The sequence below is a fragment of the Sciurus carolinensis genome, chromosome 5 (genome assembly GCF_902686445.1).
Source record: "Sciurus carolinensis chromosome 5, mSciCar1.2, whole genome shotgun sequence".
In the NCBI taxonomy this organism is placed as follows: domain Eukaryota; kingdom Metazoa; phylum Chordata; class Mammalia; order Rodentia; family Sciuridae; genus Sciurus; species Sciurus carolinensis.
In genome coordinates this window covers 131,353,228-131,378,587 of record NC_062217.1, presented here as the reverse complement: position 1 = coordinate 131,378,587, position 25,360 = coordinate 131,353,228, and the positions used below count along the sequence as shown (strand labels likewise).

Below are 25,360 nucleotides of genomic sequence, written 5' to 3'. Positions count from 1 at the left end.
CACCCTACATCCTGACCAGCAGGACGTCAAAGCAACTCAGAGTGACCATGAAATCCAGAGGAATGTCGTTGTTCAGGTGGGATACACTCCTGGGACTGAGTGCCAGAGGTGGTGCATCCTGCCCACCCTGCCAGAAACTGATGTGCCTGAATGTCCTGTAGGTTGTGAGCTGTGGCCAGTAACCTAGACATCACCTCATCCACTAACCCCAAATGTCTTACCACATAAGAGAAAAAAGGATGTAACAACCACCTCCACTCCCATGGAGTCGCCCAGCAGCAGCTGCCAGATCCAGTTGTAATCTCCTTTTGTGTGTGTTGCTCAGGATAGAGCAGGACCTTTAAGTAAGCTTCATAGTAATCACTCTACATTAATTGAACCCTTATTATGTTTTACGCATTAGACACACTACATACCTTAGAAGATGGAAAGACCTCCCAATGCTCCTGGATAGGCAGAATTAATATTGTTAAAGTGACCATACCTCTAAAAGTGTTCCTAAAATTTAATGTAATTCCTACTAAAATCCCAATGACATTCTTCATAGAACTAGAAAAATAAATCATGAAATTCATTTAGAAAAATAAAAGACCCAGAATAATCAAAACAATCCTTAGCAAGAAAAGTGAGCAGGAGACATCACAATACCAGACCTCAAACTATACTACAGAGCTATAGTAATAAAAACAGCATGGTAATGGCACCAAAACAGACACATAGACCAATGATACACAACAGAAGACACAGAAACAAACCTACATAAATACAGTTACGTCATACTAGACAAAGGCACCAAAAACATTTCCTGGAGAAAAGATAGCCTATTCAACAAGTGGTGCTGGGAAAAATGGAAAGCCACGTGTAACAAAATGAAGTTAAACCTTTATTTCTGACACTGCACAAAACTCAACTCAAAGCAGATCAAAGACTTAGACAATAGAACAGAGAGCCTGTGAATATTAGAAGAAAAAGTATGCCCGAACTTTCACCATGTTGGCCTAGGATCTGACTCCCTTGACAAAACTCCTAAAGCGTAAGAAGTAAAATCAAGAATCACTAAGTGGGATGGATTAAAACTACAAAGCTTATTCTCATCAAAAGAAGCAATCAATAATGTGAAGAGAGAGCCCACAGATTGGGAGAAAATCTTTACAACATGTACCTCAGATAAAGCATTAATCGCTAGGACATAAAAAGAACTCAAAAAACTTCATACCAAAAAAAAACAAATAACGCAGTCAATAAATGGACTAAGGAACTGAACAGATACTTATATACTTCACAGGAGAAGATATACAATCGGCCAACAAATATATGAAAAAAGGTTCAACATCTCTAGTAATTAGAGAAATGCAAATCAAAACTGCTCCAAGATTTCACCTCACTCCAATCAGAGTGGCAATTATCAAGAATACAAGCAACAATAAATGTTGGCCATTCCCGGGTTTATACCCAAAGGAATTAAAATCAGCATACTACAGTGACACAGCCACATCAATGTTTATAGCAACACAACTCACAAGGGCTAAACTGTGGAACCAACCTAGGTGTCCTTCAACAGGTGAATGCATAAAGAAAATGTGAAACACATGCATGATGGAATATTATTCAGCTTCAAAAAAGAATGAAATAATGGCGTTTGCCGGTAAATGAATGGAGTTGGAGAATATCATGCTAAGTGAAATAAGCCAAATCCAAAAAACCAAAAGCCAAATGTTTTCTCTGACATGCAGGGAAATAAGGGGTGATGTGCTATGGAAGAATAGAGTTACTTTATATGAGGTAGAAGAGGGTGATGGGTGGGGAAGGGGTATGGGAATAGGAAAGACTTTTGAGTGAAAGACATCATTACTTTATTTATATATATATGACTGCATGACCAATGTGATCCTACCATATGTACAATCAGAAAAATGAGAAATTACACTTCACTTATGTATGATTTCTTAAAATACATAAATGCATTCTATTGTCATGTATAAATAATTATAACAAATTAAAAATTTTTAAAAATCATGAAGATTGGAGTAAAACTGATTTGAAGTGAAAGCAAGAAAATGTAACTGAAGTTTCGCAATGAAACACACACACACACACACACACACACACACAAACAGCACAAAAACTAAAATTCTCCCAGCTATATTTTACACATGGAGAGCTATTTTCTGGATGAATTTAATTGGAGAAAATCTGTTATATGAACACGTTAATACTTATTCTTTTATCTCCCGACACTTACAAATAATACATATGGTTAAAACAGCATGAGAGTGAATTTTTACTTGAAAACTTTTTTTCTTAGCTCCAGGTGAAAAAGGGCAAACTATTAAAATGACACATGGCACGTCATTTTGGTGACCGCCAGGGAAGGGCAGGAAGAAGCTGCCAGCAGCTCTGTGAGTCCCAGCGGGGCAGATATGCCAGGGCTGAAGGTACAGGAAGCCTCCTGTCCCAACCCCGGGTTTACTTTTTGTGTGCACTTCACTGTGTAAAATCCAGTGTCAACCGAACCCAAAGACAGAAGTAATTCCACATGGCTGCACTATGTTTTTATGTGAGTAGCAGCCTTGAGATGTCACACAAATCTACTCCCCAAATCTCGAGTATTCACTCTCCACCACCTTCACCTGGGACCAGGAGAAGCTATTGGGAGGGGAGACACCCAGCCACTGCTCCAGGCAGGCCCACCCCTGCCACTGGCCCTGCAAATGGGATTATGGAGATGAAGCCACAGGGCACGATGGAGTCTCCAATGTCTTCGCAGGGGTGTTTCCTCCAACAGTCGCAACCCACCCTCCCCACACTCTTCAGGGAGGAGTCTGAACTAGGAAAAGTATTCCTCCTGGTCACAGTGACCAGTTCAAAGTGAATCAAGAATACACTGGCTCAAGGGGAGCATCTCCATCTAGACTCTGTCAAGGGACGCAAGTCCCCATCTCCACTGGCTTAAGGCAAGTGAGTCCCCATCTACCCTGGCTCAAGGTGAGCAAGTATATCCAGTGAGCAGTGGAGGGAGCCACAGCGGTCCAGGCCTTGGACAGGATAGCTGCTGGACTCCGGCCTTGCCCTGAGGCCTCTCTCTTAAAAACCTAACAAAGCAAAACAACAAAAAACCCAACTGCCTTTTTAAAATCTTTGAAACATCAATTTTATTATACAATTTGTGAATAAAAAATAAAAACAAAATGAAGAGTAAACTTCTCCCAAAGTATGGGAGAAACAGGACAAAGGGCAGGGCAGGGGAAGTGTCCCAGGGAAAAGTCTCTGAAGGGTTCCACAGGGCGAAGTCTGTCCGATGGGTTTCGCAGGTGGGGGCGCAGGGGTCTTCGGGTGGATGCAGAGGCGCGGCTCGGGAATCCATGCGGAGAAGCCTGAACCAGTGGACACACCTCACTCGCTCGCACAGCATGAGGTCGGCATCGGCACAGCGCAGGCTCTCCTGGCTGTCCGTCGGTTCTGTCAGTCTGGACTGGGCATTTCCAGTGGAGCCACTCTCTTTCTGGACAGTGGCCCACGCAAGCAGGGGATGCAGCAGAGGTGGCTGAGGCATTTGGCGATCCTCCTCCTCACCCTCTTCCAACCCCGGCTGCTGTCCGGGGCTTGGCCAGAGGAGGGACCTTGGGAGGAGGAGGGGCTGGGAACAGGGTCAGGCTGGGAGGCGAGGCTGGCAGTGGGTGTGTCCTCGTGGAGCAAGCAGAGAGGGAGGGCGGGCACGCTGGCGCTTGCAGCAGCCTTGTGCTGGGGCTGCTTGGCCTCCCGGGGCTGCTGCTGCTCACAGGGCAAGGGAAGGGCAGGCTCACTGGGCAGCTTCTTGGGGCAGGGCTCCGCGGGGCCAGGGCGCTGCTCGGGCTTCACCTGGGGTGCCCAGGCCTCCCCCTGGCCTCTCTGGCTCTCCAGGATGCGATAGGTGGCCATCGCGTGGTTGAATTTGCGACTCACCACAGACACCCAGGTGTGGTAGTGGTCGAAACCCAGGCAGACCATTTTTGTCAGAATTTCGGGATCGGGGAGTTTGGGCAGCGCCTCACAAGCAGGACTGGCTGAAGCTTCCTCGCCCCGGGTCAGCCACGGGTGCCCCAATACCTGGTCGATGGTGGGCCTCTGCCTGGGGTTGATGGTGAGGATGTCCCGGATGAGGCGCTGGGCGTCCTCGGAGACGTGCTGGGGAATGTGGTAGGTGCCCCGCCTGATGAGCCTCTTCACCTTCCCGTCGGTGCTTGCCGCAAACGGGCATCTGCCTGTGAGCATAGCGTAGAGGAGGACCCCCAGGCTCCAGACGTCTGCCGGGGGGCCCTCGAATAACTTCTCACAGACGATTTCAGGGGCAATGTAGAAGAGAGTGCCCCAGAACCTGTTGAGCTTCCTCCCAGGCGTGAATCTGGTGCTCAGGCCAAAGTCTATGAGCTTGACCCTGCCGCTGGCATCCACCACCACGTTGTCCGGCTTCAGGTCCAGGTGCACGATCCCGTTCCTGTGGCAGTGCTGCACGGCCCGCACGATCTGCCTGAACAGCGTGCGGGCCTCCTCCTCCTGCATGCCACCAGTTTCCGGGATGAGGTCCCAGAGCTCTCCCCCACCTGCGTGCTCCATGACCAGGTACATGTAGTCCTTGGTCTGGAAGACCTGGAAGAGGTGGATCACATTCGGGTGGTCCAAGCCCGCCATCATATCTGGTTCAGATAGGAAGCAGAAGTTCGAGGCCCCTTTGGCCAAGACCTTCACCGCAACCTCTGTCCCAGTGAGGAGATGGCGGGCAAGTTTCACCTGGGCGAAGCCCCCTGCCCTAATGTTCTTCAGGACCATGTAATGGTCCTCGAAGGCAGGCTCACACCAAGAGCTCTGCCCCCGCAGCTCTACACTGCTCTGGCTACTCTCGCAGCTCATCCTAAACCGGAACCAGGATGCTAGCTACTTAGCTAAAAAAAAAATAACAATCAAAAACAAAAAACAAACAAAACCCCCAAATACAAAAGCAAAGAAAAATAAAAGGGGAAAAAAATAAACCAAATCAAAAAACCCAAAATCCAAAGACCACAACCACCAACCACCAGCCACCAACCGCCAACCACCACAAACGCTCTAACTATCTGGGAGTCCGACAGGTCACCACCAAGAGCTTCCTGTACTTATGGACAAAAAACCCAGCTGAGGCCACTCTCTTATATACCCGTGGTTTGAGATTCCCTCACAATGGCTCCTTGTGAGGTCAGAGTAAGAAATGTCCCAGCCACACCTGGGCATAACCCACAGGGGTCATCTCACTCTGGGGCCTCCAGGACCTTCCCCACTTTCATAATAAGAATAAGAGAGGACTCTGGAAGGTTTTTTGATTAAGTGGGTTATGGAGAATGATGTGTACTTGTTTAGAAATTAAATTTTGTAGGATACTTCAGTGTTCTCTCCTTTTGAGTCTGAAAATCTGTAATCGCTTCGTGTCTTTGAAAGACCTCATCATATCTGCACTCAAAGTTTCCACTTCTCTGCTGCCTGAACCCAGCAGCTTTCCTCCTCTGGGCCTTTGCCACATGGTGGACTACCTCACCTTGGGCAGAGCAATGGAGTCAACCATCTAGGAAATGAGACCTAGAGAACTTTTTTCTCCTCCAAGTTGTTCTTCTTGGGTATTTGGTCACAGAGAAAAAAGCGCTAATAAAACACAGCAATACATCACTGTGCCCAGTTTGACAAATGGACTTCTCTGTGTGTGTGTGTGTGTGTGTGTGTGTGTGCGCGTGCCAAACCCACGCATGATTCTCAGAACTAAACCAGGTCATTGCACTTACTGGAGAAGCTCTATTAATGTGTACATCCCATTCTTGGGGTCTGGGCTTCCTGTACTCACCAACTCTCAATCCTGTTACATTTATGCTGAACTATCAACAGGAATTTTGGAGGGATACACACATTCAAACACAACATAGGATAAACAAGAGCCCAGGGAGTTGGTCCCCACTAGATGTGCCCTATATAAGGGAAGTCCTTCAGGTTGCCCTAAGGGACATTACATAGGAACTCAGATCTGGGTGGAGACAAAGATTCTTGGTAAATCTAATTTGTGACAAATTATAAAAGTTTGTGTTACTTTTGTTTTCTATAAGATGTAAGAGAACAAAGTATCAAAACCCCCTAATTTTATTCTGTGGTGTGAAATAAATACCTTATGTAACACTGTAGCATCAGTAAGTGAGGGGCAGGGTCTTAGAAGTACAGTAGCTGCCTCTGAACACTACTGAAGTCAGGTTGCTATAGATTTACATCAGAATGGCATCTCCTTGTCATGTTAAATGGAACCCCCAGGGGAACAACAAAGCAATCCTAGTAGAGCACACCCCAAATGAGAGGTAAGTGAATTAAAAGGTTTCATTACGATCATGAACTAAATAGGAAGGAAGATAATCAAACAGCGAAGCAAGTCACATTGAATCAAAGCTTGTGGTCTTCTCCTTATAAGGATACAAGGTAGTCTGAACCAGGGGCCCCTCCCTGATCTCCTCATAAGGGCATGAGCCAAGCTGAACCAGGGCCCTACCCTGATCTCCTTATAATGACACAAAGCACAGTGAACCGAGGGCATGATGAATACCTTGTTCTAGCACATGTCAAAACTCTATTCTATAAGCACTTCTCCTAGTCTATGAACTATCTTAAGTGAGAACAGGGACTAGACCTTATTTAATTTTTGATACCCAGCATCTAGTATAGAAAATAACACCTAGGAATTTTTCACTTAATGTTGGTCAATTATTTGTTTTCCTGATTGAGTGGGTAGGTGAATGGATGGATAGGTAGATGGATGGACAGATTACTGAGTGATTTGAGGAATGGATGGGTGAAAAAAGGAGAATGGAAGGATGAACAGTTAGATATATGGTTGTGATATGAGTCTTTAAAGTCAGATCTGGTCTTTTTTCACCTGGTGTTGAAGATAAAACACCCAAGAAATGCCAGGCAAGAGCGAAAAGTAAATTTTTTTTTATGAGATGAGAAAGAGATTACCCCAAAGAGGAAGGAACACAGAGCTGGTGCTTGTGGACCTGGGGTGTCTTGCCCCTTTGTAGATCTTAGTTTTCCTTTCTCTCAAGCCTATATGACTTAAAGGTAGGCAAAGACCAAGATGCAGAAAAAGAACCATCAAGGGAATTTATTGTTTTTGTTAGAGTGATCCTTCCCCTACCCCAGAGTTTTTAGCAGCCTGTGATGTGTAATAGCTATCTACTTATTTCCTTTTATTTGATAATCAACTATCCTTCTTTTTCCCTTGTCTCAGTTGGTTGACAACTCAGTGGCTGGCTCATGGGAGGATGTAAGGTGTCTAGAGAAGGGTCCGATACATATAATAAATTGTAACTATGTATTTCTGTTCTCTTATAGCATAGAATTCTTTTATTTTCATATGCTGAAACATTTGTTTCTAAAAAATTCCACTCATTTAACCTATTTTAGTACTGTTCTTGAAATACTGTTGTTGTGATGATAGAAAAAATATACACATTGTTTCACTTGTGGTTTTATTTGTGCAGAGAACCAAAGTGCAAATGCTCTCTGTATAAAACCTGCAGCTTTATGTTCCAAAGCTAAGCCTTAAACTGTTAAAAACAAACGTCAAACAAAAAATTACTTGGCATAAACTGGAATAAACTATGTGCTTTCTCCTCAAGGACATTAGCTTTTCCATTATGTGAGTGGGAGGGGCTTTCTCTGTCATCAAAATCTGGGATACTATTGCTAAATAACAAACTTATAGTGAAAAATATCAATTGAATCATGGTTGCAGGTTCTGTTGGGTCAGAAATTAAGACAGAGTGGGGGAGGGTTGTGGCTTGCCTCTGCTTCATGTTCTCTAGACTCTCATCTAGGAAGACTCAAAGACATGAGTGGGACTTGGTGGCTGAGGATTGGAATCATTGGGAGTCTCATTCGCCTGTCTGGCACCTGAGCTGAGGTGTCTTGCACACTGAGCTCAGCAGGACTGTCAATCAGAGTGCATAGATGAGTCCTCTCCATGCAGTTGGGCTCCCTGAAAATGTGGCAGCCTCAGGATAGTGGGATAGATAACAAGACAGATTGTGTATCTAGCACAAGTGTTCCAGTGGGCAAGGCAGAAGCCTTCTTGCCTGTTAGTCAAAACATCCTTGGTGGTCACAAAGTATCAACTCCATCTTATTTTATTGTTTGAAGTAGTTCTCAGGCTATCCAGGTTTCCAGGCAGGAGACATAAACCTCACACCTTGATGGGAGGCATGTAAAAAGTTTTACAGTCAAGTTTAAATCCCTCATTCCTAAATATTAGAACCTGATGCATAAATTCTACAGAGGCAGAATTACCTTAATTCATTCTACCACACTTTGGGCCTCACTTTTATTGATATATATCATTCACTTTTTGTGAGAAATCAAATTTCTAACCTCCACATCATGCCCAGAATGGACTGGCAACAAGGGGTAAGAAAACTACCTCCTAAGACAATGTTGAGAAAGGAATCCTTGGCCCTGGCTGAACTTTCGCAGGGAACTGTCTCATGTTCTGCAAATTTCCATGCTCTGTTCAGGACAAAGCAGTTGGGCACAGAATAACAGGCCACAACAGGGCAAGTACGCTGAGAGCAGTGACCCACACCAAACCTAAAACACCCCACAGCACTCCTTGTCCTTAGGATCTTGTCCATTGGCCTTATTATTCTTCCAGAGTGCAATGAATTTCTGGAAATACCCAGACACAGGGGAAGAGCAGCAGTTTCGTGTGCATTCAGATTTTTGACATGTTTGGAGCTAACTGATTCCTGTAAGAGACAGTATTAGTCAGCTATTCTGCTGCTGTGATTGAAGGACCCAAACAGAACAACTGTAGAATGAAAAAAGCACTGAAGTATCCTACAAATTTTAATTTCTAAACAAGTACACATCATTCTCCATAACCCACTTAATCAAAAAACCTTCCAGAGTCCTCTCTTATTCTTATTATGAAAGTGGGGAAGGTCCTGGAGGCCCCAGAGTGAGATGACCCCTGTGGGTTATGCCCAGGTGTGGCTGGGACATTTCTTACTCTGACCTCACAAGGAGCCATTGTGAGGGAATCTCAAACCACGGGTATATAAGAGAGTGGCCTCAGCTGGGTTTTTTGTCCATAAGTACAGGAAGCTCTTGGTGGTGACCTGTCGGACTCCCAGATAGTTAGAGCGTTTGTGGTGGTTGGCGGTTGGTGGCTGGTGGTTGGTGGTTGTGGTCTTTGGATTTTGGGTTTTTTGATTTGGTTTATTTTTTTCCCCTTTTATTTTTCTTTGCTTTTGTATTTGGGGGTTTTGTTTGTTTTTTGTTTTTGATTGTTATTTTTTTTTTAGCTAAGTAGCTAGCATCCTGGTTCCGGTTTAGGATGAGCTGCGAGAGTAGCCAGAGCAGTGTAGAGCTGCGGGGGCAGAGCTCTTGGTGTGAGCCTGCCTTCGAGGACCATTACATGGTCCTGAAGAACATTAGGGCAGGGGGCTTCGCCCAGGTGAAACTTGCCCGCCATCTCCTCACTGGGACAGAGGTTGCGGTGAAGGTCTTGGCCAAAGGGGCCTCGAACTTCTGCTTCCTATCTGAACCAGATATGATGGCGGGCTTGGACCACCCGAATGTGATCCACCTCTTCCAGGTCTTCCAGACCAAGGACTACATGTACCTGGTCATGGAGCACGCAGGTGGGGGAGAGCTCTGGGACCTCATCCCGGAAACTGGTGGCATGCAGGAGGAGGAGGCCCGCACGCTGTTCAGGCAGATCGTGCGGGCCGTGCAGCACTGCCACAGGAACGGGATCGTGCACCTGGACCTGAAGCCGGACAACGTGGTGGTGGATGCCAGCGGCAGGGTCAAGCTCATAGACTTTGGCCTGAGCACCAGATTCACGCCTGGGAGGAAGCTCAACAGGTTCTGGGGCACTCTCTTCTACATTGCCCCTGAAATCGTCTGTGAGAAGTTATTCGAGGGCCCCCCGGCAGACGTCTGGAGCCTGGGGGTCCTCCTCTACGCTATGCTCACAGGCAGATGCCCGTTTGCGGCAAGCACCGACGGGAAGGTGAAGAGGCTCATCAGGCGGGGCACCTACCACATTCCCCAGCACGTCTCCGAGGACGCCCAGCGCCTCATCCGGGACATCCTCACCATCAACCCCAGGCAGAGGCCCACCATCGACCAGGTATTGGGGCACCCGTGGCTGACCCGGGGCGAGGAAGCTTCAGCCAGTCCTGCTTGTGAGGCGCTGCCCAAACTCCCCGATCCCGAAATTCTGACAAAAATGGTCTGCCTGGGTTTCGACCACTACCACACCTGGGTGTCTGTGGTGAGTCGCAAATTCAACCACGCGATGGCCACCTATCGCATCCTGGAGAGCCAGAGAGGCCAGGGGGAGGCCTGGGCACCCCAGGTGAAGCCTGAGCAGCGCCCTGGCCCCGTGGAGCCCTGCCCCAAGAAGCTGCCCAGTGAGCCTGCCCTTCCCTTGCCCTGTGAGCAGCAGCAGCCCCGGGAGGCCAAGCAGCCCCAGCACAAGGCTGCTGCAAGCGCCAGCGTGCCCGCCCTCCCTCTCTGCTTGCTCCACGAGGACACACCCACTGCCAGCCTCGCCTCCCAGCCTGACCCTGTTCCCAGCCCCTCCTCCTCCCAAGGTCCCTCCTCTGGCCAAGCCCCGGACAGCAGCCGGGGTTGGAAGAGGGTGAGGAGGAGGATCGCCAAATGCCTCAGCCACCTCTGCTGCATCCCCTGCTTGCGTGGGCCACTGTCCAGAAAGAGAGTGGCTCCACTGGAAATGCCCAGTCCAGACTGACAGAACCGACGGACAGCCAGGAGAGCCTGCGCTGTGCCGATGCCGACTTCATGCTGTGCGAGCGAGTGAGGTGTGTCCACTGGTTCAGGCTTCTCCGCATGGATTCCCGAGCCGCGCCTCTGCATCCACCCGAAGACCCCTGCGCCCCCACCTGCGAAACCCATCGGACAGACTTCGCCCTGTGGAACCCTTCAGAGACTTTTCCCTGGGACACTTCCCCTGCCCTGCCCTTTGTCCTGTTTCTCCCATACTTTGGGAGAAGTTTACTCTTCATTTTGTTTTTATTTTTTATTCACAAATTGTATAATAAAATTGATGTTTCAAAGATTTTAAAAAGGCAGTTGGGTTTTTTGTTGTTTTGCTTTGTTAGGTTTTTAAGAGAGAGGCCTCAGGGCAAGGCCGGAGTCCAGCAGCTATCCTGTCCAAGGCCTGGACCGCTGTGGCTCCCTCCACTGCTCACTGGATATACTTGCTCACCTTGAGCCAGGGTAGATGGGGACTCACTTGCCTTAAGCCAGTGGAGATGGGGACTTGCGTCCCTTGACAGAGTCTAGATGGAGATGCTCCCCTTGAGCCAGTGTATTCTTGATTCACTTTGAACTGGTCACTGTGACCAGGAGGAATACTTTTCCTAGTTCAGACTCCTCCCTGAAGAGTGTGGGGAGGGTGGGTTGCGACTGTTGGAGGAAACACCCCTGCGAAGACATTGGAGACTCCATCGTGCCCTGTGGCTTCATCTCCATAATCCCATTTGCAGGGCCAGTGGCAGGGGTGGGCCTGCCTGGAGCAGTGGCTGGGTGTCTCCCCTCCCAATAGCTTCTCCTGGTCCCAGGTGAAGGTGGTGGAGAGTGAATACTCGAGATTTGGGGAGTAGATTTGTGTGACATCTCAAGGCTGCTACTCACATAAAAACATAGTGCAGCCATGTGGAATTACTTCTGTCTTTGGGTTCGGTTGACACTGGATTTTACACAGTGAAGTGCACACAAAAAGTAAACCCGGGGTTGGGACAGGAGGCTTCCTGTACCTTCAGCCCTGGCATATCTGCCCCGCTGGGACTCACAGAGCTGCTGGCAGCTTCTTCCTGCCCTTCCCTGGCGGTCACCAAAATGACGTGCCATGTGTCATTTTAATAGTTTGCCCTTTTTCACCTGGAGCTAAGAAAAAAAGTTTTCAAGTAAAAATTCACTCTCATGCTGTTTTAACCATATGTATTATTTGTAAGTGTCGGGAGATAAAAGAATAAGTATTAACGTGTTCATATAACAGATTTTCTCCAATTAAATTCATCCAGAAAATAGCTCTCCATGTGTAAAATATAGCTGGGAGAATTTTAGTTTTTGTGCTGTTTGTGTGTGTGTGTGTGTGTGTGTGTGTGTGTGTTTCATTGCGAAACTTCAGTTACATTTTCTTGCTTTCACTTCAAATCAGTTTTACTCCAATCTTCATGATTTTTAAAAATTTTTAATTTGTTATAATTATTTATACATGACAATAGAATGCATTTATGTATTTTAAGAAATCATACATAAGTGAAGTGTAATTTCTCATTTTTCTGATTGTACATATGGTAGGATCACATTGGTCATGCAGTCATATATATATAAATAAAGTAATGATGTCTTTCACTCAAAAGTCTTTCCTATTCCCATACCCCTTCCCCACCCATCACCCTCTTCTACCTCATATAAAGTAACTCTATTCTTCCATAGCACATCACCCCTTATTTCCCTGCATGTCAGAGAAAACATTTGGCTTTTGGTTTTTTGGATTTGGCTTATTTCACTTAGCATGATATTCTCCAACTCCATTCATTTACCGGCAAACGCCATTATTTCATTCTTTTTTGAAGCTGAATAATATTCCATCATGCATGTGTTTCACATTTTCTTTATGCATTCACCTGTTGAAGGACACCTAGGTTGGTTCCACAGTTTAGCCCTTGTGAGTTGTGTTGCTATAAACATTGATGTGGCTGTGTCACTGTAGTATGCTGATTTTAATTCCTTTGGGTATAAACCCGGGAATGGCCAACATTTATTGTTGCTTTTATTCTTGATAATTGCCACTCATTAAATTTTGTAGGATATTTCAGTGCTCTTTTCCTTTGAGTCTGAAAATCTGTAATCACTTCATGTCTTTGAAAGACTTCATCATATCTACACTCAAGGTTTCCACTCAAGGTGTTCCTCACCTTGGTCAGAGCAATGGATTCAACCATCTAGGAACTGAGACCTAGAGAACTTTTTTCTCTTCCAAGTTGTTCTTTTTGGGTGTTTTGATCACAGACAGAAAAGAGGTAATAAAGCACAGCCATACATCACCATGCTCAGTTTTACAAATGAACGTTTGTGTGTGTGGTGTGTGTGTTTGTGTGTGTGTGTGTGTGTGTGTGTGTGTGTGGCCCACGCGTGGTTCTGGGAACTAAACCAAGCCATTGCAGTTGCTGGAGAAGTTCTATTAATGTGTACATCCCATCCCTGAGGTCTGGGCTTCCTGGACTCACCAACTCTCAATCCTGTTAAACTGAGACTGAACTGTCATCAGGAATTTTGGAGGGATACACACATTAAAACACAGCACAGGATAAATAAATTGGGAGCTGTTCCCCACTAGATGTTCCCTGTGTGAGAGGCACATTAGATAGGAACGCAGATCTGGATAGAGACAGAAAGATTCTTGTAAAGCTAATTTGTGAGAAATTATAAAAGCTAGTGTTAATTTTGTTTTCTGTAAGATGTAAGAGAACAAAGTATCAAAACACCCTTATTTTATTCTATGGTGTGGAATGAACACCTTATGTAACACTGTAACATCAGTAAGAGAGTGGACCCAGAGCTGGTGCCAGTGGGCATGGGGGTGTCTTGCCCCTTTATAGATTCTAGGTTTCCTTTGTCCTCAAGCCTATATGACCAAAAGGCAGGAAAAGACCAAGGGGGAGGAAAAGAGCCTTCCAGGGGGTGATTGCTTTTGTTGGAAAATATGATCCTTCCCTCCTGCAAAGGTGTTGGCAACCAGTGATGTGGAACAGCTAACTTCTTACTTCCTTTTTTTTTTTTTTTTTTATAATTAGTCATGTCTTTTGCCCATGTCTCAGTTGGCAGGCTGGGCAGCTGACTGGATGGGAGGATGTAAAGTTTCTGGAGAAGTGTCTGATACATATAATAAATTGTAACTGTGTATTTCCATTGTCTTACAACATAGAATTTCTTTATTTTCATATAGTGAAACATTAGTGTCTAAAACTCACTGAACCTATTTGAATACTGTACATGGAAGACTGTTGTTCTCATGATAGAAAAAATAAATGTGCACATTGTTTCACAGGTGTTTTATTTGTGCAGAGAACCAAAGTGCAAATGCATTCTGCATAAAACCTGCCCCTCTATGTTACCAAGCTAAACCTTAAACTGTTTAAAAAAATTATTGTCTTAAATTGGAATAAACTACGTGCTTTCTCCTCAAGGATATTAGCTTTTCCATTATGGGAGTGGAAAGGGCTTCCTCTGTCATAATCTGTTTTGGCTACTATTGCTAAATAACAAACTGCCTCAAAACTTAGTAGTGAAAAATATCAATTGAATCATGGTTACAGGTTTCATTGGGTCAGAAATTAGAGTATGGGGGGGGGGGGCGCAACTTGCCTCCGCTTCATATTCTCTGGAATCTCATCTAGGAAGACTCAAAGATATGAGTCAGGGGACTAGAATCATTAGGAGTCTCATTCGCCTGTCTGGCACCTGAGCTGAGGTGTCTTGCACACTGAGCTCAGCAGGACTGTCAATCAGAGTGCACAGATGAGTCCTCTCTCCATGCAGTTGGGCTCCCTCCAAACGTGGCAGCCTCAGGATAGTGGGATGGATAACAAGACAGATTGTGGCTCCAGCACAAGCATTCCAGTGGGCAAGGCAGAAGCCTCCTTGCCTGTTAGTCATAACAGCCTTGGTGTTCACATAGTGTCACCTCCATCCTATTTTATTGTTTGAAGTAGTTCCCAGGCTATCTAGGTTTCCAGGCAGGAGACATAAACCTCACACCTTGAATGTAGGCATGTAAGAGTTTTACAGTCATGTTTATACCTCCTCACCCCTAAGTGTTTGAACCTAACGTGTGAAATCCTTTGGAAGGCACTTACCTTAAGTCATTCCATCACACTTTGGACCTCATTTTTATTGACATATATCATCCACTTTTGTGAGAAATCAGATCTCTAGCCTCCCTACCATGTCCAGAATGTGCTGGCAACAAGGAGGCAAGAACCTCCCTTCCTGGGTCCAGCGCTTATCATGGACAAAGCCAATGTTTAGAAAGGAACCCTTGGCACTGGTTGGACCTTGGCAGGGAACTGCCTCATGTTCTGGAGGTTAAAAGGACCCATTCTTTGTTCAGGGCAATGCAGTCAAGCACAGAATAACAGGACACAACTGGGCAAGCACGCTAAGAGCAGTGACCCACACCAAACCTCCATCACCCTACAGCACTCCTTGTCCTTAGGATCTTGTTCACTTGCCTCCAAAAGCTCACAACCATCTCACAATGCAAAATATATTTTTTTCCATTTCCAAGAGTCCCCATAGTCTCAACAGTTCTGAGATTGCTCAAGTTCCAAGTCCAAAGTCTTCTCTGAGGCTCAAGGCAATCTCACATTGTGAGTTGCTGAAAAATTAAAAGAAAAATTTAAAAGTATTCAATATGTGAAGGTACAGAGTAAACATTTCCATTCACAAACATATGGGCATAGAAAAACTGATGGAACCAAAGCAAGATCAAAATCCAGCTGGGCAATCAAGTCCAGTAGCTCTGTGTTGGGCATCTGGGCACATGGCATGGTGTCCTCTCCAAATGGCATATGTAGCTCTGCCCCTGTAGCCTTGTTTGCTGCAGCCCAGGTGGCCTTTCTTTTGACTTGCCTCTGCTCAGTTCCTGAAGCTTTCCTAGGACCATGTCCCACATTACTGGCATTTCTTAATCTCTGGGATCTCCACTGCAGCTTCAGTTTCCTCCTCATATCTCCACATTTTGCCTTTTTGAGGGGTGCCTGCAGGGACTCCAACCCTGCTGCCCTTTGCCTGGCTTCATTTCCTCAGGTCTCCAGGTAAGACAGGAATAACATGGTGGATGAGTGTGTGGCAGAGGGAAGCAGCTCCCATGGTGATCAGGAAGCAGAAAGAGAGTCTCCACTTGCTAGATACAAATACATACCCCAGAGCTATTCCCGAATTCCCACTTCCTCCAGACACACCCTACCACTTCAGGTACCACTCAGTTAATCCCTATCAGGGGATTAATTCACTGATTAGTTAAGACTGTCACATCCCAATCATTTCTCCTCTGAATCTTCTTGCATTGTCTCACACATGAGCTTTTGGGGGACACCTTGCATTCAAATCACAACAGATCCTGCAAGAAGTGATTTATAAGCATCATTATATATACTCCTCATAATAGCACTTATTTTTCCAGGAATAGGTGACTCGGACAAGTTCAATAACGTGTCTAAGATCAACAGCAAGTAAGCAATAGCACTGGAAATGCTATCCAGTCCTTGAATCTCCAGCACCAAAAATCTTAATCATTGTACAATAGGCCTACCCTTTATTCTGTTGATGTGCCACAGGTTGACTTCTTCTGGATAAGCTAGAACACCAAAAGGGTAAGAAGAGAACTGTGTTGAATCAAAATCCAAACTATACTCAAATAAATCTTTTTTAGAAACATAAGAATCGCATCTGCCTGTTAGGAGGGGAAAAAAAAAAAAAAAAGCCTGGGAAACAGTTCTTAACATTTTCCACTTGAAACAGACTATTTTTAACATTTTCTCCTTCAGTCAAATGACAAAAGTGTAAGGTGTAAGGGTGTTGTTGTGTTGTTTTCCCTCCCAAGTTACTAATGGGCCAATTAGCAATTTCTAATTTGGTCTACTACTCCCTTCCATCTGAGTCGATTATTAACCCAAATAAGACAACTGTCACAAACCATAGTTGAGGCTTTTCCCTTACAGAATACATGTATCTCTGGACATTAAGATGACTCATAGAAATTATACATATGACACAAATGTTATGTAAAGGACGAAAATAAGGCAGATTATCAACCTGAGCAACGTTCTTGTGCTTTCACTAATGCCTGCTAATCAGAATTCCATTCATGGCATAGAAACATTGGAACCTTCCAGCTGATCCTGCAGTTCTTCTGGTTTCTCTCACTCCGACACCTTCTCATCCTTTGACTGCTCTTTGTGAATTTACATGATTATTAAAATTCCACTTCTGGAACAGGATCCAAATTCGCTTCAGCTTCCTCTGGAATCCAAGAGTAGAGTCAGGCCTCAAAGAGAAGTTTCCAAACTTTTCCTCCTGACAACCAGGTCCTGCAAAAGCACTTGGAGTCATCCAAGTGCCAAGATGGGGCACATCTTGGTCCCAACAGTTCTCTCTCTCTCTCTCTCTCTCTCTCTCTCTCTCTCTCTCTCTCTCTTTCTCTCTCCCCCCCCCACACACACCTATCCTCTTTCAGTCAACCCCCTACACCAACCCATCCTCCTCCCTTATTTTGAAATAAAATTCCCATAGAATCCTATCATTCAAAAATACTCATTGCTGTTTACGCTGAGAAGGATGGAAAAGAACACAGAGAGGAATTGATGAAAACAAACCCAGGAAAATGGCAAAGTTCTGGAGACCCATGCCCATGCTGCTGTGGAATTCCTCCTCTCATCTGTGGTCTTTGATAACATGATCAGATCACCTGAGGGCCTTCAGGTTCTCTGCCTGTACTCAGGAACACAGCTCCTGAATTCCGCTTATTGAGACCCCAGCACTTTCCCAGCCTCAGTCATAGTAAATAGAAGATATTATCCATTGATCAACAGACTAAGAGTAAGACATTGAGAGGCTACTCTTTGTGATCTTACTTCAGCCTCTTTGTGCTATCTGCATTTCACAGAAGAAAAAAACAGATTCAGTCCCTGAAGTCGAAATGCATGTGTAGAGCATGGATTTGAAATGATGACTTTCTCATTCCTGAATCCACCCTGCTTGCTTCATTGTCCATTCTTTCCTGAAGTTATACTGGGATATTACTTAAATGAATGACATTTGGTGTCCTCTAATCTTAAATGGGTCATTTCTTTTATGACCAGGCAATGCAATCATTCCCCACCAGACCCAATACCCCTTCTCCCACAGGTAGACAAAATGGGGGGTGGGAGACTCTTGTTGAATTCTATTTCAGTAAGGGAATAAAGACATTTTCTTATCTATACCATGACATACAAAAATCTCTAAAGTCCTACCCCCTAGTCATAAATCTCCCTGGAAGAGAATCCATGCCTCATACATCACTCTGTATAAAGCACTCTTTATGAGGAGTACATAGGAAGTCTGGATGTCTAGCAGATGCTCAAGCATTCCTATAATTCAAGGATGCTATGTTTCATCATCTTCACAGTCAATAATAATAAAAACAATAACTGGAAAACATATCCCAAATTTCAGTGGCATCTAATTTAACACAGACATTATGGAACACTTCAAATAAAAGTTCTCATTAATTCATCTTCCAGTCTGTAAGATAGCAAATAAGGAAATATTGAGGGAATGGAGATCTCATTGAATTGTCCAAAATTATGAAGTTCTGTAATATAGATTCAAATTCATGACTTGGTTTCCTTTATTTATTTATTTAGTTAGTTTAGTTTAGCAAATAGAATTTTATTGCCCTGTCTCTGGGTAACATTAATAAGAAGAAAATAGAAGCATCAATGTAAATGTGTTTCATATTACCTTACATACTGACAATTTGTGATAACAGCAGGATGAACTGAGAGATTTTCTCAAAATCTGAAAAACCTAAATACACAAGTATGCCCTTGCTGCAAATATGTCTTTAATCAGAAACACCCCTTCTAAGTGAAAAATTGAATTGTCAAAAATCACCAATTAAGGAACTCTTCACTCTCTCCTGGCTAACCTTTTCTGTTCAATAGTATTTCTCAGAATTACCAACTAATCTATGATTTAAAAGCAACCTCAGAAAAGTCAGACACAGAAATCCTATGAGGGAGGAGTCTTGTAACTTTTCAGGATGTGTTCAACTCTCATACATCTTTGATGCCAGAGTAGCAGGAAAAGTATTGTATGAAATGTGAAGATACCACATGTCAGAATTCTCAAGTACATTCCTAATAGTAAATGCAGAATAATTCAACAGTGGTGTTTTAACGCAATAGGTCTGTAATTTTAGATCTTACATTTGAAATAAAGAAATATTTTGGTCAAGATACTGTCTTTTATTTCTCACTAAATATAAAGGACCTCAAATATAATTTAGTTTGAAAGATTGCTCAATTTATCAAACTGTATAATGATGTCAAAATATAGACTGTTCAGCTTCAAGAAAATACTTTGCAGTCCTTATCTTTGCTAGAGCTCAAAGGACAGTATCATTCATCATTACCTGCCTCTGAAACATCTGTTTGCCCCATACAACACCTCCTCCATCTAGCATACCTGCAGTGGGATGCTCAGATCAGACTGCTGTGGTCCATTGACCAGAATGGCAGCAAACTCCATTATTAGACCAGGTGTGGAGGGACCAGCAAAACCCTTAGGAGGCTTTACATCCTCTCCTCCTAGAGTCCACCGTGGGCAGGATGGTGAGCTACAGCCAACCTGGATCCCAAGGCTAGAATTAACAATATGATCATCTTACAGCCCCAATCCAAGGAAATCACAGTGAAACCAAACTGAAAAAAGACTAACGTGACCAAACTCATCTGTGGTTTCAGTGTACTGATGGGAGTAGCCAGCCCCAGGACACAGTCAGGAGGGGAATAACAGGCTGCTCTTTTGTCAGATATGATACACAAACACACACACACACACACACCTCAAATGTATCATATCTTTCCATAAACCTATTTTCTTCACTCAGACAACGCATTTTTAGTATGTTGGCATTACCACAACAGCATTTTGAATGTCTACATATTTCATCATATGGGTATATCCCTGGATTTAACCAATCTCAATATTTGCTACTCTGTATATTTCTGGTTTGGGGTTATTTTAAATTATTTGCTTATTTTTCATTGGTTCTGTTTAGTTATACATGACAGTAAAATCCTTTTGACATAATTATAGAAGCATGGAATATATCTTGTTCTAATTCCATCTCCAATATCTTTCCTTCCTCTTCCCTCCCACACCCAGTTCTCTTCTCTCTATCGATCTTTCTGTCATTTACTTGTGGTTGTTTTTAAATGCTTTGAGGAATAAAAAGGTGAGGAAATATTTGTACACACTTCACATAATTTTCTTAGATAAAATTTTAAGAGATAGAATTATTTACGAGAAGGACATGAGCATATTTAGACAATTGTTAGTACATTGTCATGATGCTGACTGGAAAAGGTCACACTCTGCAGAGGATGGTGACACTGGACTGGAAAACTTTGATGTATTGGAATCTAGAGCATCTCGGAATTAATAGAATGTTATTTGAATCTTAGTGAGATTAAATAAGATTTCATAAATTCATTGAGTATTTGCATCTCACATTTTGTAAATTACCTGATTGTGACTGTTACTAATTTCCCATTGGTTTTGGCCTTTTACTGATTGATAAAGACTCTTTATAAAATTTAAAAACTAGTCCCTTATCAAAGATTTTTATAGTTATTTTGCTAGTTTTTAATTTGTCTTAAAGGTTAATTATGGTTTAGACTGTAGAGCTTTTTGTATGATCAAATGTGTTAATAATTAATATATAACATATGATACATTTTTTCCTCCAATTTAAGACTTAGAAATTTCTCTACCACCAGAAAATCTCTTAAATAAATATATTATGACTGTATTTCACATGGAACTGATTAGACAACAGAGAATATTTTGTATTTCATCAAATATAATTTTATCCAAATATGTCAGTATTTTCAGAGTTCAGAAACATGTGGTCTCTTTCCTTATCATTTCTTGTTAAATGTGTTCCTAGGAAAGAGATGAGGAAAAGAGAGAAATCAGGTACTATATTTGTAAGTACTTCTTGTTCCCTTATGAATAAATGGGGTTCTTGCTCCCTCCAACCTATCATTAATTCAGTTCCTAGCCTGGATTTACTGACTCTGGGAGAATAAAACTAGATAAGAAGAGAAACTAAAAGAAGAAAGTTGTATCATCTCTTCTGTCCCCAGCTGGATGCTGTAGTAAAGTTGAGATAAATAGAAAAAGAGAGTATGAAGGTATTTCTCATTGCCTCTACTACTGTATAAAGAGGGAGGCTTCTGTAGACTGAATGTTTGTACTCCCCCAGATTTGTAGGTGGAAACCTAATCCCCAATATGATGGGTGTTAGGAGGTGCGACCTTGAGAGTGATCAAGCCATGAGGGTGAAGTCTTTATGAATGGGATTGGTACCCTGATCAGAGAGGACTCAAGAGAGCCCCTGGCCCTTCTGCTACATGAGGACCCAGTGAAAACACAGCCCTCTATGGACCAGGAAACAAGTCTTCACAAATAAGGAATCTGCTAGCCCCTTGAGCTTGAACATCTCGTACTCGAGAGCCACGAGAAACAAATTTCTGTTGTTTATAAGCCTTTCAGACTTTTGTACTTTATTATAGCAACCTGAATAGACTAAGACAGAGGTAGTCACTTAAACATACCCATACAAATATGGCGAAATCTAGAAAGTGTGATACCAGCAGTGGGCTTATATGATGTGTTTGTGGGAGCCCCTGAGTCTCCAGGATGTGACCTTCATGCAGCCATTACAGATGCAGTATTAGCCCAGGGTGTGGCATTCAAGGTAGCACTCCTGGTTCCCACAACCTGAGATTCAGGTGGGTCCCTGATTCCTGATAGTGTGGGTAGAGGTACCAAAAGACCTACATGGTATACTTGTAGTCTAAGAGAAGGCCGGGTTCAAACAAAGACCCCCCCACAAAATGTGGGTAGTTTGAAATGAGAGGCAAAAAATTATGTCTATTGACCAGAGTGGACAATGTCATCACAGTTCCTCAAAAAGCCAGCTGGGATGAACACAAGTCACTGAGGAGTGGTCCACCTTGATTGGTCACTCCATGCAGTGACACAAAATGATCCAGGGGAAGAAAGCATGTAGATCCAAGGAACTCACGTCTTCCACCACCACCACAAAGTCATAGCATTTAAATGACCCCGCTCCATACTACTAGGAGAAACAGGCAAATGCAAGAATAATCAGCTACTTGAGTCATCTAAGCAGAGAATAATTGTTTTTTTTTTTTTTAAGGTTAAACTATTGTAAATAAAAGAGTCTACAATGTTGAAATAAGTATAGCTATTCCTTCTCTTTACTTTTCCCTCCCACCCATTGGTCTGGGAGAGTGGAAGTGAGCTCATGCAGAAAATTAGGATAGTTATAAAGAAATAAATATTAAATTGCTTTATACATTCCTGTTCATGAGATTGAATTTGTAACCCTAATGTGCATGTATGCACATGTGCATGCACACACACACACACACACACACACACACACTTTTCTCTCCTTTTTATTTTTCCAGTTACTCTATAATGATAACACATTACATTTTCTCAATAGACAAGAAACATTCATTTTTGAAAGCTTAACTAGTTGTCTTGGAAATTCCCAAGCATCTGTGTATTTCAATATCCTTCAAAAGCAACTGGACATTTTACTTAAAACATCACTTCTACATTTTTATTCACAATTTACTTGGCAAATCTTAGTTTAACCAATATAAGTATTCTGCCATCTTGGGCTGCCACTATTTATAATTCATATCTTAGAACGGTTTTCCCAAATTTTCTGTCTGAAAATTGCATTTCTTAAATGAACTGGACAAGAGAAGAGAGTTATAAATGTTTACCTTACACCTGAGTGTCATGTAATTCTGGTTTTGAGAGATCATGTAAGCAAGCCCATGGCTGTTGAAAAAGACAGCAAAACCTAATAAATTATTTCAAGGGATTTGAAAATATGAAACAACTTTACCTGGCCCCTTTTGAGTCATTCCTAAATGTCTTTATTTCACCTGAGTTAGACTCAAAGTTGTCTTCAGTTATAAATAGGAAAATAAAAATAAGAAGAGTATAGTTGAAGCATTCACTTGTTGTGTTCCCAGCAATTTAAATGCCAATGGCATTTAATCCTTCCAATGGACCTTTGAAGAGGTACTATACTTATTCATAACAATTAACAATTATCAAATTGGGCCTCAGAAAGGAAAATCAGCTTGCTCAGGTCTGAACCCTAGGAAACAGCAGTTCTGATATTCTATCCTGAGTCCCCCAAAGCCAGAGCCCATACTTTCCCTTCAGCTTTTGTCCTTAGGACACATTTGAGTTTATGTAGCAAAGAAAGCAAAAGCAGGGCACTTAGTGACAGGAAATGCACGTTCACATCTTACCTCTGCCAAGTCCTTGTCACATTATCCTAAGCAAATGATCTGTCACGTGCCTGACTTTAAATCAATCTCATGTCACTCTTATATTTAAAAAAAAGGAACAGTATCTCTGTTACTGAGTGTTTGAGAGTTTCATTAGAAATATGCAGATAGCTCTAAGTATAATACTTCCCAAATTCAGCTAACTCCTTGTATATTATAGTAATGATTATTATTAGTTTTGTGTATTTAAATCCACTTCAATTTCAAAGCATGGCATAGGTATAAGAGATGCTAGTCTTTTAGAAATAGGACATAAAATAATGCAAGTGCCTTTTCTAGGGACCCATAAGTACACAGATGATGATAAATAAGTGCACGAGGTTGCCCTCGTGTGGGAAGAGTCCCTTCCTGAGTGTCCAACCTTAATTCACGTGACTTCCCGAGAGACACATTTCACAGGTATGTCAGAAACCTGAAGGTTCAACCTGCCCTCTGTGCCTGTCTTCCTAATCTCCTCACCCACCTGGAAAGGTTCCGCTTCTCTAAGACAAAGTCTTCTCAGCACAGGTGCTGGCACTTTGGGCATAGCAGTGACTGGGATCAGGATGCCAGGCTGAGGGTCACTTCCACCTGAAATCACTATAGGAATTCAAAGGACTGTGTGCAACTTGCCCAGGGTCAGTGCTAACATGGGCAAATGGGCACTTCAGGTCCCTTGCTGTTTAAAAACATCTGCTATTTAATAATACAACTAAGCTCATCCACTAAACTTTCTGGAATAACTCTCCTCATACCATCAGTGTTCTACTACCTGTTCCTACTCTGTTTAGAAATCAGAATCTAGAGCTCCATAAAGGCATCTCTAAATGTTTCCTGCTGAGCTGGCCTAAGTCACCAACTCCTCAGGCCTCAATAGCACAGGAAGACTCTTCTCTCCACAGGCCAGAGCTGGTTGCAGGATTTTGCTACCATTTTGCTGCCTAGAGTTCTTGGAGAAAAAGTCCAAGAGTAACATATCAGAAGGAGGGCACAGCTGAGTTGACCCATCTAGCACTGGGGAACAGTTCATGTCTTTGCCATGAAACAAGGCTATTTACTAGTGGAGGGGGAAAGTGCAGCTCCTCCCACCCAGACCCCTGGCCCCAGATAACTGCCAGGGCACTATGGGAACACAGGGTGAGGAGTAGAGCCAACGTTCACCTCCTATAGACCTCTCCATCTCTGTGGAAGAAAATATATACAACAAATTTGTCTTCACAGATAATTTTAAAACCAGCATTGTTGTAAAGAAGTTCAAAGGGTTTTAAGTGTAAGAAAGGGTAAGAACCCATTCATTTCTCTTTATTAGCTAAAATGTCTTTGTCAAATTACTTTGCTTGTATAAGTCTCCATTCCTCCTTTTAAAGCAGGGCAATGATATCTTATGAGCCAGTCCATGGTGGGCCTTCAGGAGCTCAATAAGAAGCTGCTGCTGCAAGGACAGCTGCCATGATTATCTTCTCAAAGTCACCCATGGCCCCAATTCTAAGAGAGAAAGAACGATAATCAACCTTTGAGTGGTAAAGAGTTTGTCACTCAAAGAAAAAGAATTTTTCTTCAATATTTTGCTTATAGGATATTGCCTTTACTGTAGATGCCATCTCTTTTTCACATTTTTATTTTTGATTAACATGTCTTAATTGTATGTGTTCATGGGGTTCAGTGTGATGTTTACACACAGGCACACAGCAGGCATTGAGCAAATCCAATCTCCCTTTCTCCACCCTCTGCTGGCAAAACACCCTTCCAGTCTCTGTTAATTAATCGCTGTTCTAAATTCAGCTTGACCTTTTGTGCTTCCACATTAATGAAAAATCATGTGGTACTTGTCATTCTGATTTCACTTAATGTCCTCCAGTTCTATCCATTTTTCTGTAAATGACAGGATTTCATTCTTCTTTATGTCTGAATAATACTCCATTGTGCACATATCTCACGTTTTCTTTATCCACTCCTCCACTCATGAACACCTAGGCTGCTTCCATATCTTAGGTAATGTGAACATTTCCACAATAACCATGGATGAGCAGTTATCTCTTTGGTGTGCTATATATATATATATATATATATATATATAGAGAGAGAGAGAGAGAGAGAGAGAGAGAGATTTAGAGAAAGAGAGAAAGAGT

At 43.1% G+C, this 25,360-nt stretch overlaps 2 protein-coding genes across 2 annotated transcripts; one reads left to right on the top strand and one right to left on the bottom strand.

Moving 5' to 3' along the window:
- Window positions 1-2,588: 2,588 nt before the first annotated feature.
- LOC124985748 (sperm motility kinase 4A-like) lies at window positions 2,589-4,887 on the bottom strand. Its single transcript, XM_047554375.1, has 3 exons — window positions 3,574-4,887; window positions 3,282-3,502; window positions 2,589-2,646 (listed from the first exon to the last, which is right to left on the bottom strand). Exons 1-3 carry the CDS (start codon window positions 4,885-4,887, stop codon window positions 2,589-2,591), a joined length of 1,593 nt encoding a protein of 530 aa, XP_047410331.1.
- A 4,486-nt stretch (window positions 4,888-9,373) lies between these two features.
- LOC124985747 (sperm motility kinase 4A-like) lies at window positions 9,374-11,672 on the top strand. Its single transcript, XM_047554374.1, has 3 exons — window positions 9,374-10,687; window positions 10,759-10,979; window positions 11,615-11,672. The coding sequence occupies exons 1-3, from the start codon at window positions 9,374-9,376 to the stop codon at window positions 11,670-11,672; spliced, it is 1,593 nt and encodes a 530-aa protein (XP_047410330.1).
- Window positions 11,673-25,360: the final 13,688 nt, after the last annotated feature.